The 13,464-nt window shown below is 43.9% G+C and overlaps 1 protein-coding gene across 1 annotated transcript in view; it reads left to right on the top strand.

Moving 5' to 3' along the window:
• Positions 1 to 12,862, top strand: part of IL1RL2 (interleukin 1 receptor like 2) — a 41,652-nt gene extending 28,790 nt beyond the window's left edge. Inside the window, exons 11-12 of the mRNA XM_042930320.1 lie at positions 8,248 to 8,409; positions 10,289 to 12,862. Coding sequence (XP_042786254.1) covers positions 8,248 to 8,409; positions 10,289 to 10,656 — 530 coding nt within the window. The 3' untranslated portion in view covers positions 10,657 to 12,862. The remainder of the gene's footprint in view (positions 1 to 8,247; positions 8,410 to 10,288) is intronic.
• The last annotated feature ends 602 nt before the right edge of the window (positions 12,863 to 13,464 follow it).

The raw sequence follows: 13,464 nt of genomic DNA, 5'->3' as shown, positions 1-13,464 counted from the left end.
CTCTGTGTGTCCAGTGCAGCCTGAAGCGCCTCTAGGTTGCGGACAGTCAGCTGAACGTGGGGTTTGTCTTTGGGGCCGCAGTCCCTGCAGTCTCCCTGTTGGCCGCGCTCCTGCCTGCCTGTGGGGCAGGGGACCAGTGCATCACCACTTGTCTTTTCTGACACCCCCACGTGAGTGGTCCAGCTGCCCTCTGTTTACTGCCTGGCAGGGAACTGCAGAGACTTCAGTGGTGTTTCCAGATCTCTGGCCCTGGTGTGTGGCTCACTCCCGGACTCACTGGGACTCCCAGGAGTCTGAGAGCTGAGGGCCTGTGCAGCTGTGGGCTGGTGAGGTGGAGTTTAGCAGGAAGAGATAAAAGGAATAGTGACTCAACCAGAGCGGGGGGGGGGGGGGGGGGGGTAGCTGAGCAGATGACAGACTCAGGGAGCCCCACCCTCTGCTGGGAGCAGGCTACAGCCCAAATTCGGGCCGAGAATTTGGACATCGGGGCTCACAGTCAAGCCAGGGTTCTATTTTTTTCTTAATTCCGAGGAGTACTTGTGTACTTTATGATTAATCTCTACAGCTCCGTCTATGAGAACTACCCCTGTAATTCCTCTCTGAGCGTTGGCTTTGACAACGAGTTAGCGATGAGACTTACGATTTGTCCCAGATGTTATTTCCAAGTATTGTATCCCTTAGGGATATTTCCTGAGTTATTTGGGAACTGTGGAGTAATGGGTGGCAAATACAAATGAGGAAATAGATGAAATGTGTTTTTCTTATGATAAGTTATTTACTCCAATGAGATTAGTTACGCTTTATAACATGAGTAATAGGTGTGTATAACTCAGTTTTATTGAGTCATCGACAGCCATAATATCCACGAGTTCTGTATGTTCTCTATTAAATTATAGGAGTTGCTTTAAAAATTCTCCTTCCAGGCTGTGCAAGTGTGTGTAAGAATATAAGAGTGATCTTACACATCTCCTAGAGAGATTTGTGTGTGCCTCACCTGCTTCCAAATAGGTTTGTAGAGAATACAACAATGAAAAACAAACAAAGCAGGTACAGTGAACAGAGGGTAGAACAATAAAATAAAGCTTGGGGGTAGAATCAATGACAAATCTTGGACACTTTTTAAAGATGAGCTTGCTTTAGAAGTAAAGGCAAAGCAATGACAAGATTCATCGTGTGCTTCTCACAAATACCCTTCAGTTGCTCGTGACAGCACATGGCTTTGTCTGGGACAATTTTCCAAGGAAAAGTTTTTGTAGGGAGGCCTTATTTTTAAAGGGTGTAATATAAGGAACCTTGTCTGCAACAGCCTTCCCATGGTAAATGTAATAGCATGCTTAATGTGGCTTTTCTTCTAGTGTCTTCCATGTTAAGGCTAAAATGCCAAACCTCATGCAATTTAGTAAAAGCACCTGAAGGCCAGATGGATTCTATCTGATTTCTCCATTGGTCCAGTTTGATCAGGTTGGAGATTTAGCAATAATATAAGAAAAGAAAGTAAGGGCTTGAATAATCTTTAAGCGATCTGTCATAAATATTAATTTATGCAAACAAACTTTGTATTTTTTGCCGAGAGCCAATAAAGCCATATGCAGATGCTTTAACATCGAAAGTAGGGCTGAACCTCCTCAGGAAATTAAAAAAGTGTGGCCAGAATCTACATGAACTGTTACCCCACCACTATATAGAGGCAGGCTATGGGGGTATCTGCCAGCAGGCCATTTTCTCAAAAAACTTACCAGTAGGTCTACATTTCCACAATTTTTGAGTGAAATAGACAGTTAAGGGGAGTGTCCAACTCATCATTATCTATTGCCATTCATTGTCACTTTCCCAATTGCTGTTCCATTTACTATGGCTAGGAAGCAAATTGCCTCAAAACTTTGTGGCACAGGGCAGCCATTTGTATTGCTAATGGGTTCTGTGGGTCAGGATGTGAACAGACACAGTGGGGATGGCCTGTCCCAGCTCCATGATGTCTGGGGACTCAGCTGGAGGACTGGCAGTTGATTCTGGCCATCAGCTGGTGGCCTCGGTTTCTCTCTCAACAGCCTCTCCTTGTGGTCTCTCGGTGTGGGCTCCTGAAGCCCACAGGAGCCCACACAGCATGGTGATTGGCTTCCAAGGGCTAGTGTTTCAAGAACAAGAGAGCCAGGAAAAGCCATATTTTCTCTTATGACTCAGACCCGAAATTTCTAGTGTCAATTCTACCACATTCTATTTGCCAAGGCAGCTATAGAGTCCTAGCCAATTTTAAGGGAGTGGAAGTAGATTCCACCTCTTTGTGGGGGGTGTGGTCAGTTCTGAAAGAGCATGTGGAACTGGAAATACTGCTAGGGCTATTTTTGTAAAAAATGCTGTTTGCCACACTTGCTCGAGACTAATCAGGGAGAAACTTTGTGAAGTTTCCTCCTCCCAGTTCTCATCTCAGCCACACCAGAGGGGCAGTGGGCTTGGGTTTGACTCAAAGCTGTGCACTTGGCAGCTGAAAGACTGGAGAAATAACGCAGCCTTGTCTGTCTCAGCTTCCTTACCTGCAATCTGAAGGTATAAACGTGACCCTTACTGTGACTGTGAGAGACACAACCGTGCAGTGCTGGCAGGCAGTCGGCTAAGACGGCCCTTCAAAACTGCAGGCGGATGCGAAAAGCAAAATGGCGTCAGCTTGGTTTTTTGCTATATCGGGTCAATCAGTTATGAGTTGATCATTTGGAAGTGACAAGAGCCCACTACGTTTTGAGAACAAGTCGTGAACATAAACATTTCTACTCAAAAGCTTCGGAAGAAAAAAAAGATGACTGAAAAATTGGGAGCATTTTATATTTTGAGTTTTTAAAAGGTGTGAGTCCTTCACTGCCCAAGTCTCTTCTGTCCCGAAGTCTGCACGTTGCACAGCACAGAGCAGCTGTATGTTCAGACTCCTCACATAAAAACACAGAATTGGAACACTGTCAAAAGAGAGAATTCAGGGGGCGCCTGGGTGACTCGGTTAAGTGTCTGACTTTGGCTCAGGTCATGATCTTGTGGTTCGTGCGTTTGAGCCCTGCATCGGCCTCTCCACTGTCAGCACAGAGCCTGCTTCGGGTTCTCTGTCTCCCTCTCTGCTCTTCTCCCTTTCACACATACTCTCTCTCTCTCTCAAAATAAATAAATAAATAAATAAACATTAAAAAAAGAGGACAGAGTTCACTTAACAAACATAGTTTTTCATTTTGTTACTTTATTTTATTTTGTTTTATTTTGTTTTATTTTATTTTATTTTATTTTATTTTATTTTATTTTATTTTATTTTATTGTTTGAATGAGAAGGAAGAAAGAGAAACAGCCTGAGGGAAGAGAGACACCGGTGGCAGGGGTTCCGACAGAGGTGGTGATGAACATGGATGTTCGTTGTAGTTTCTAGACCAGGAAATACTGTATTCACTGGGGAGGCTCTGTTATGTGGCAAAGAAAGTACCAAGCCAACCACCCCTTTACCATAAAAGGGATAAATATTATCATATTTTTAAGTGAGAAGATTTAATTCCTTCCTAAAGTGGTTAAAAGCATAAAGCCTTTATGAAATCTTAAAAAAAAAAGTTCACATGTCCCCCAGCTTTAGAAAATCAAGTGTATGACATTAAATTTGATACAGAAAAATATCCACTTATGGAGTAGCGGTATAGACTAGTAACATTGAAGACATTGCACAAGGAGTTTTAGCTCGGTTGGGTTTTTGCCAACTCTAGACACAAATTCATCATCCCTTTGGCACATGACTTATGACCCTGATTTATTAAAAAGCAAAATCTGCTCATGATCTAAAACTTCTCTCTGTCCTACATAGATGTAACCTCCTTGAGCCTCTGCAAAATCAAGCCCCATGCAGATATTTGGCAGTGACTGATAGAGACCTCCTCTGTCCTGTTTTTCTTGCTCCAGACACTGAAGATAGAATCACACCAAAAGAAGCCCCCATTTTCACACAGTTTCCTGTTATTACAGGGGGTAGAGAGACTGAGGAAGAGTGTGCCTGTGTGCACATGTGTGTATATTACCATTTTCCACAGGATGACCAGGAAGGGTAGGCAGAGACCAGAAGGTTGTCAGTGGTTGGGGTGAGAATTTATGGAAAATGAGAAAAGGCTACATGTAAACTCTAAAGTTCTGTGCACATTTTCCCTACAGATCTTCCTTGATTTATGATGGGGTTGCATCCCAATAAACCCATCATGAATTAAAAATATCATAAGCTGGGGCTCCTGGGTGGCTCAGTCGGTTGAGCATCCGACTTCAGCTCAGGTCACCATCTCACGGTTTGTGAGTTTGAGCCCCGCGTCGGGCTCTGGGCTGATGGCTCAGAGCCTGGAGCCTGCTTCCGATTCTGTGTCTCCCTCTCTCTCTGCCCCTCCTCTATTCATGCTCTGTCTCTCTGTGTCTCAAAAATAAACATTAAAAAAAATATCATAAGCTGAAAATACATTCAATGCACTTAACCTGCAGAACATGATAGCTTAGCCCAGCCCAACTTAGACGTTCTCAGAACTCTTACATTAGCCTACAGTTGGGCAGAATCATCTAACACAACACCTATTTTATAATAAAGTATTGACTGTCTCATGTGATTGACTGGATATGGCCCTGAAAGTGGCAAACAGCAGGTGTATGGGTACCGCATGGTTGTCTGTATATGGATTGTTGACCCTCCAGATCACGTGGCTGCCTGGGACCTGTGGCTTTTGGGTCTGCCCAGCATCAGAGAGAGGAGAGGAAAACATATCACCAGTCTAGAAAACATCAAAATTCAAAATGTGAAGTATGGTTTCTCCTGAATGTGTATAGCTTTCAGACCATCATAAAGTAAAAAAATCATCAATCGAACCATCCTAAGTTGGGGACAGTCTTTAGACAAATACTAGACGAATACAAAATTCTACCTTCTTTTGTTGGGCTTAGAGCCAACCCTCTTTTCAAGTCTATTCAATCCAACAAACTTCCATAAAAGAGGAATAGAAAGGGATGGCTCTCTCTTCGGTTCCTGTTAGGTTGGCTATGAATTTCTTAATAGCCTGAAGGTCAAAAATCACATTTTCTTTTTTTTTTTTTGAGTTTATTTTCATTTATTTTGAGAGAGACAGAGACAATGCGAATGGGGGAGGGGCCTTGAGAGAGAGAGAGGAGACAGAAAATCCCAAGCAGGCTCCGAGCTCCAGTGCCGGAGCCCGATGTGGGGCTCAAACTCAGGAAACCTCGAGATAATGACCTGAGCCGAAACCAAGAGTCGGATGCTTAACCGAATGAACCACGCAGGCACCCCTCAAAAATCACATTTTTCTAATGAGATGGTCACTCAAGCCTTCTAGCATACTAAAGCTTCTTACTTGTTCATATGACCCCTGAGTAGAGCATAAACATTCCCCTTCCATGCCCTTCTCAAACTCTTTCTCTCCTTGATCTCTTTACCCTCCGCTACCAGCCCATTTTTTTCCTTAAGTCCGTTAATATCCAGGAGCTGCCCTACATCATTTGTGAATGTTTCTCAAGAGCTCCAGGCCATGGGGAAGTTTCTTTTCTTTCTGTTTCTCCAGTTCATGAGGCCATTTGTTATCTTGCAGTGCCTCGTGTTTCTATTTCCAAGTCTGTGAATGGTCTTTCCAGTTAGATGTGTCTTGTTCATCTGTACGCAGGTGAGCACAGTGACTGTTACATGTGGTTAGTTGCTCAATAAATGCTTGGCTCATCCTGGTGATGACGAAATGTGCTGCCGTGTTTGGCTTCTCAGTTTCACACAGGAAGTTCCTAGAGTCTGCTCAGAGGCTTGGTCTCTAGAGTGCTATGCGCAATTGCAGTGATGGAATTCACTAATGGGTCTGAATTGTGAGAGACTTGGTCGGTTTTGCCAGGTACAGTTACGAAAGTCTGCCATTGCACAGGACCCATGGAAACTCCTGCCTTCAGTTCTCATTTTCACCACAGGGAGTGGTGGACTTAGAGTCAAAGGAGTCAGGTTGCAATTGGGGCTGTGTCATCTTGGAGAAGTGATGCTTATGTAATGGTGAAAAGACCATCCTCCTCATAGATCGATGTCCATGGGGTAGGAAACTCTGAACTGTAATTGACAAATCACTGGAGGCTCAATATGGACAAATCTGAGACTTAAAATCTTCACAAGGACCTAGTCAGAAGGGGTCAAAACCCACACTTTTGTGAGTGTTACCTCCTGGAAGCCTGACCTGGCTTACAGTAAATATCCTGCCCCCAGAAGGGGGAGGAGAAAAATCATTCTGAAATATCCTAGAGCACTGTGTTCTTATTAACAATGCCTGCCCTCAGGATAAACTAGTTAATGAAAGCCTTACCTGCTAGGGTGTTATCAGAGCCTAACTGACCTGTGCAGAGAGAAATACCCAACTCCAGCCCAATCTAGCCATCCTGCCCCACCTAAGTGGGGATAAAAAACTGAGCAATGCTTGTGAAGTTCATAATCCAGAGTCACTGAAGGACTGAGATCTAATCATAGGGACCATAGACTGCACACCTCACCACCCTGTTACTAAAGGGCGTTTTTTTTGTTTTGTTTTGTTTTGTTTTTTTAGCTCTTTCTTTTACCTGGCACATTCTATCCAGCTATCAGGAAAAAGTATGAGTCATATTGAAAGGCAAAAACACAATTCGAAGAGACAGCGAACATCAGAGCCAGATATGGCAGGAATGTTGGCATTATCAGACTGGGAATTTAAAATATTCCTGATTAGACTATAGATGCTGGCGAGGATGTGGAGAAATGGGAACCCTCTTGCACTGTTGGTGGGAATGCAAATTGGTGCAGCCATTCTGGAAAACAGTGTGGAGGTTCCTCAAAAAATTAAAAATAGAACTACTCTATGACCCAGCAATAGCACTGCTAGGCATTTATCCAAGGAATACAGGAGTGTTGATGCATTGGGGCACATGTACCCCAGTGTTTATAGCAGCACTCTCTACAATAGCCAAATTATGGAAAGAGCCTAAATGTCCATCAACTGATGAATGGATAAAGAAATTGTGGTTTATATACACAATGGAGTACTATGTGGCAATGAGAAAGAATGAAATATGGCCCTTTGTAGCAACATGGATGGAACTGGAGAGTGTGATGCTAAGTGAAATAAGCCATACAGAGAAAGACAGATACCATATAGTTTCACTCTTACGTGGATCCTGAGAAACTTAACAGAAACCCATGGGGGAGGGGAAGGAAAAAAAAAAGAGGTTAGAGTGGGAGAGAGCCAAAGCATAAGAGACTCTTAAAAACTGAGAACAAACTGAGGGTTGATGGGGGGTGGGAGGGCGGGGAGGGTGGGTGATGGGTATTGAGGGCACCTTTTGGGATGAGCACTGGGTGTTGTATGGAAACCAATTTGACAATTAACTTCATATATTGAAAAAAAAAAAAATAAATAAAATAAAATATTCCTGATTAGTATGCCAAGGGATCTCATGGATAAAACCAGACAGCATGTAACAACAGACAGGTGATGTAAGCAGAGAGAAGAAAATCCTAAAAAGAACCAAAAAGAAAGCTAGCAATTAAAAACAAACAAACAAACAGCTGTAACAAAAATGAAGAGTGCATCTGATGGGCTTCTTAGTGGAGTGGATATGGCTGATCAGAGAATCTCTGAGCTTGAGGATATCACTCTAGAAACCTCTGAAACTGAAAAGCTAGAGAACAAAGACTGAAAAAAAAAAAAGAAGAAGAAGATATCCAACAAGTGTGGGACTACCACAGAAGGTGTAACATAAGTGTAATGGGAATACCAAAGGAGGAGAAAGAAAGGAACATAAATATCTGAAACACGACTGAGAATTTCCCCGAATTAATGTCAGACACTTCTGAGAGTACCAAGCAGAATAAACAAACAAAGAAACAAACAAACACCTAGACCTATCATTTTCAAACTGTAGAAGATCAAAGACAAGAAAATCCAAACACCCTAAAAGAAGCCAGACGAAAAAACACCTCACCTGTCAAGAAACAAAGATGTGTGCTTCATTCAACCTGCCCTCAGAAACGACACAAGCAAAAGACAGTGAAGAGGAACGTTTCAAGCCCTGAAAGAATGAGAGTTGCCTGGTGTGGCAGTGCTTGGCACTGAGCCAGCCAGTTGGCACTCCAAAGTCAATGAGCCCAAGGGAAGGATGTCAGGGTAGCAGCTCAGAGTTTCGCCGTGTTAGCATAAAAGAATGTGGTAGGAATAATCCCACGACTGTATCCCATTTCCTTTTCAGATGGGAAGCTGTATGATGCCTATGTCTTGTACCCCAAGCCTCAAAGAGAAATCCAGAGTCCTGAGGTGGACACACTGGTGTTGAAGATTCTGCCCGAGGTGCTGGAGAGGCAGTGTGGATACAAATTATTTATATTTGGTAGGGATGAATTTCCTGGACAAGGTAAGTTTTGAGTATCAAAGGTATAAAAGCAGCAGATAAAGAGGGAGAGGGAGGTCTCTGTTCCTTCACTTTACAAATGGTGGGGTGGGGGACTCTCCTTTCCTTTTCCATGGAAACATGGAGAGTCCTGTACCTCCCCAACCCACAGCCCCTGAGCCAAGTTAGGACCGGGCCTGTTATCTCTGGGGCCCATTCCTGCAGGAGGGTGACTGGGATGCCTGGTTGAAATAATGTGACTCTTGGCAGCCTTGGCCAAGAGACTGAAAGGAGACAAGGGCTCATTTGCCCTCATGCCCTTGAGACTAACTGCTGAGCGTATTCCATCAGCTTGAATATATCAATCCGCTCATGTTTAAAGCTGATCTTATAAACCTCAACCCCCCAGGCTTTTCCTGCATAAGTAAAATAGAATTCATTTATTTATGTCTCCCATTGGACAGGAGTGAAGCTTTGGGCTATGCAGGCAACCTCTCAACCTCAGTTGTCTCATCTGTCAAATGGGGATGAGAATGCTTCCCTGACTTGGCCAAGAGAATGAAATGAGGCAAAACCTGAGCGGAGACGAGTATGGAGCTTAGCACATATGAGACATTCAGCAGATAAAAGTTTCCCTTTTGACCTACAAATTTTCCTTCCTGGAACTCTATACAATAAATGGCTGAATTTTGAAATAAACATCCTTTACTGGTCAAAAGGAAACCAAAATTACTTTACAACATTTGCTAGTGGCCTGTTCTGGGTCGTTTGCAACGGTTGCTAAGTACTTTGGATTTGTAGGCTGCTCATATCCATGGTGAGCTACAACTATATCTCAGCCCTCATCTTCTCAAGTCATAAAATCATCCTCCATGAGGAAATGAAAATTTGATTTAACGCTTGCCATAAACATGTGGGAGAGCTAAGATTTCGTAAGCACATTCTGTTGCTTACTTACTCAGCAAAATATTTATTGAGCGCCTACTATGTGCCAGTTAATATTCTAGGCACTAGAAATATAAAAATAAACCAAAGGGAAGAAGAACATGACCTTGGGAAGGCCACAATCTATTTTTATATTCTAGGAATAAGGAGGATATAAAAATTAATCTTTATTGCTAAAAAAGACCAAGTTGCATCCATAGCTGGATATTTCAAGAACTCTCCCCAAGAAATCATCAGGGGATGTTACTCATTTTCACATTAGTTCTATAAGTCTTGGGCCTTTAAGTAGCTGTGAAGCACAAAAGGAAAACACCGATAAAGATTAATACAATGTTTGAGCTATCTACATTTTCCCTATCCTTTTAAAATCTATTTATTTAAAAAATGTGTTAATCATCTAATATATACCAGCCCTTCGGCTAAGTTGGAGATATCAACTTGGGGATGATAAAGCCCTTGTTCGGAGTAGTTCACAACGTGGAGCCTGAGGAAAGTGACAGCTAACCACCAAAAAATAAGACTTATGAATACCAAGGACCAATTTTTCAGGGAAAGTCAGGAAGGTTTCACAGAGGATGTGATAAATGTTTGAAAAAAAAAAAAACTTTCACTGAGGAGGCTGGGTGGCTCAGTCAGTTAAGTGTCTGACTCTTGATTTCAGCTCAGGTCATGATCTCACAGTTGTGAGATCGAGCCCCATGAGATCCCCATGAGATCAAGAGTGGAGCCAGCTTAGGATTCTCTCTCTTTCCCTGTCTCTCTGTCCCTTCCCCGCTCGCTTTCTCTCTTTCAAAATAAAGAAATAAACTTAAAACAAGTTTATTAATCCATTCCTAAGTCACCTTTATTTTAAAGCCCACACTGTCTTTCTGGGTCCCCTTTCTAATATTCTCAATAGCACTGAGGTCTGGGCTGTTTCACTCATGAGATAATCCACCTCTTCTTTCTTTATTTCCAGCTGTGGCCAATGTCATTGATGAAAACATCAAGCTGTGCAGGAGGCTGATCATCATCATAGTTCCTGAATTCCTGAGCTTTGACCTGTTAAAGAACATGTCCGAAGAACAAATCGCAGTCTATAATGCACTCATCCAGGATGGGATGAAGGTCATTCTGATTGAACTGGAGAAGGTCAAGGACTACACAGCCATGCCAGAGTCAATTCAGTACATCAAGCAGAAGCACGGGGCCATCCAGTGGAGTGGGGACTTCACAGAGCAGTCACAGTGCGCAAAGACCAAGTTCTGGAAAAAAGTGAGATATCACATGCCACCCAAAAGGCCTCCACCGTCTTCTTCCGCCCAGATGCTGAAGCACACGTACTGAGACCTCATAGCCAGCAAGTGGGGGGCCAAGGTGGGTTCATCACCAGTGATGGCATTGTTGGCACGGGGTGGCTTACAGAGGGACAACGATGCATCACACTTGGACCATCTGCTTGAAGCTTGCTACCGTATATACTTGTTGTGAGAGGGCCTGTGTCTGTTGCTTGTTTTGATCAGAGCTACTTCTTAAGGGAAAGACGTCACCTCTCCAGAAGGCCCTCCTTCACTTACAGGCTCTCATGAACACTCCCTGAATGCAGAGATGTAGTGCATGAGCCCTGGGGTAATGGGACACGAGAGTTGTAGAGTGGCGGTTAAGATGTCAGGAAGTTTGGCATGTAGTGTAGCATCCGTGGGGCCAGAGATGGAAGTCAGGGTATGGCGGGGAGGGCAGGCGAGGATAATGGCACTTTTTTCATGACCACGGTCTTAGCACATTGATACTGGAAGCCACCTAAAGGTCACACAGACTAGTGGGGACCAAGTGTGGCACCACTGGGATTGCACATTAGTTACCCTCCTGCTGGACTCCAGTCTTGAAAGACTTTATCCACCAAATCAAAAATAAGTAACAATTCGCTTGTTTTTCCAGCTGGCCTATGAAGGCCAGAATTCTTAGAAGCATGTGAGAGACACAGCTGGCACACCAAGATGAGGCAATTCTAGTCCACGTCAAACAAAGCCATCTGTCAGTTAGCCGGTGTCCCCTCATCACAGGTCAATCTATGTTTGAACAAGGCATGAGGATTTTTGATGCTAAAAATTAGCTGTAAACTCATCTGTAAACTATTTTCAAAGACCTGATCTGAGGCTTAGATAGCGTCCAAGTTCTGTGGTTTTGATGACATCAAACCCAAACAAGTGACCTGCTATGGTCAGAATATTGTATCTCCCAAATTTACATGTTGCAACCCTAATACCCAATGTCATGGTATTGGGAGGTGAGGCCTTTGAGGAGGAGGTGAGGTGATTGGGTCATAACGGTGGAGACCTCACGAATAGGATTAGTACTCACGTAAAAGATACCCCAAGAGGTCCCTTGCCCCTTTGGCTATGTGAGGACACAGCTAGAAGTCTGTGATCTGAAAGAAAGCCCTCACCTGACCATGAGGGCACCCAGTGTTAATAAGCCACCCAGTGTATTGTGCTTCATTATAGCAGCCCAGACAGACTAAGGCATGGCCCGAATGAAGGGTCATGGGGACTGGAAGGGAATCAGCCAATGGGCAGGACAGGGGCTGGGGAGGGGGAGGAGGAGCAGGAGGGGTGAGTTGGGAGAACAAAGACCCCAGCGTGCAGGAATGAGCAGAGTGGATGGAGTCTGGGGGATGGGGGACAGGAATAGGTGGCTGTGTGACCTTCTTGACAGGCTGCAGACAGCATAAAGTGTCTGGTGGGATCTTACGTCACGAGGAGCCCCCTCAAGTCTTTTAGAATTTAGGTTCCCAGGTGACCTAAGGTTACACATTTCTTTGCCATCATACGCCAGTTCTCACTTAGCGTCAAGCCCCTCTTTATTTTACTTAACGTTTGCTCTTTGAAAATTTTTTTATTGTGCTAAAGTATATATAATGTGAAATTTACCATCTCAACCATTTTTAGCTGTATACTTTAGTGGCAGTAAATACATTCACCTTGTACAACCATTAGAACCGTCTGGTTCCGGAACTTTATCATCTTCCCCAACTGGAACTCTGTCCCCATTAAACACTAACTCTCCCTCCCTGCTGTCACAGCCCCTTCAATGTTCTGCTTTCTATGTCTATGATTTTGGCTATGCTAGGTCCTGCATATGAGTGGAATCATACAGGATTTGGCCTTTTGTGACTGGCTTATTTCACTTAGCCACATGTCACTAAGATTCATGTGTAATATTTGCTTTTTGTTTCATTATTTTTATTTAGTCCCTCCCTCCCTTCTTTATTTCTTATCTGCTTGAAGAGTAGCATGTGTCTATTTTATTACGGGGACTAGGGACAACCACCAGAAGTAATAAGCTTATTAGGGTCCTTCTAATCAGGTGTTTGTAAACTCTTGGCTTCTTGGTTTCTGTAGAACACGGGAGTCCGAATTCCTCATGGAGGATTTGCCAGTTTAAGGAAAAGAAGCTATTTCTCTGGATGTACCCAGGAGCAAAGCAATGGCCACTGATGTGTTCCTCATTCTGTTCCCCTCGCTGCCTCAGTTTTCTCTTCTCTGCTTTGTACCTGGAGATTGCTATCGATGCTGGAGAAGGCTTGTTGGCTGCGGGGGTCAGACAGGCATTTCGTCCTTCACTTTGGCTTATGTGGAGTCCATGCCCCAAAGCCTCCCCCTTCCTTCCAAGCCCTTTCTTTCCAGGGGATGAAGAGAGACAGAGAAGCCCCAAGAGTCAGGATACACTTGAAAGAACTCTGGCCATGATTTTCAGGGAAAAAAATTTTAACTGAAGGGGGGGAAAAAAATCAATCGGCATTGAACATTTTGCAGTAGGCAGCTCACAGTTTTTGGAGAATCCTAAGCTTTCTACTACCTTCTTAAAGTCACACAAAGAATGCCCCTGGAGACAGGCGCTCCTATTGAGACCCACGGCATCCACGACTGGGGCCCATGCTGTGAGCGCTCAGCTGGAGTAACTTTCCAAACCGTACTGCCCTGCCTGCTGGCTGGTGTCCTCTTCTTTAGGCAAGGACCCCGAGCCTTCCTGATCCCCTGAGTATCCACACAGGGCTACCGGCTCCCATGGGTGCTTTGAATGTTGTCCCCGCTTGCAGCTTGGTCTTGATTATGAGGAGCTCAGGGAGTTTCGAAGCCTAATCCTGGGAGGTAG

This window comes from Panthera leo, chromosome A3, assembly GCF_018350215.1.
Source record: "Panthera leo isolate Ple1 chromosome A3, P.leo_Ple1_pat1.1, whole genome shotgun sequence".
Classification (NCBI taxonomy): Eukaryota; Metazoa; Chordata; class Mammalia; order Carnivora; family Felidae; genus Panthera; species Panthera leo.
This window is presented reverse-complemented; position numbering and strand designations above follow the sequence as displayed.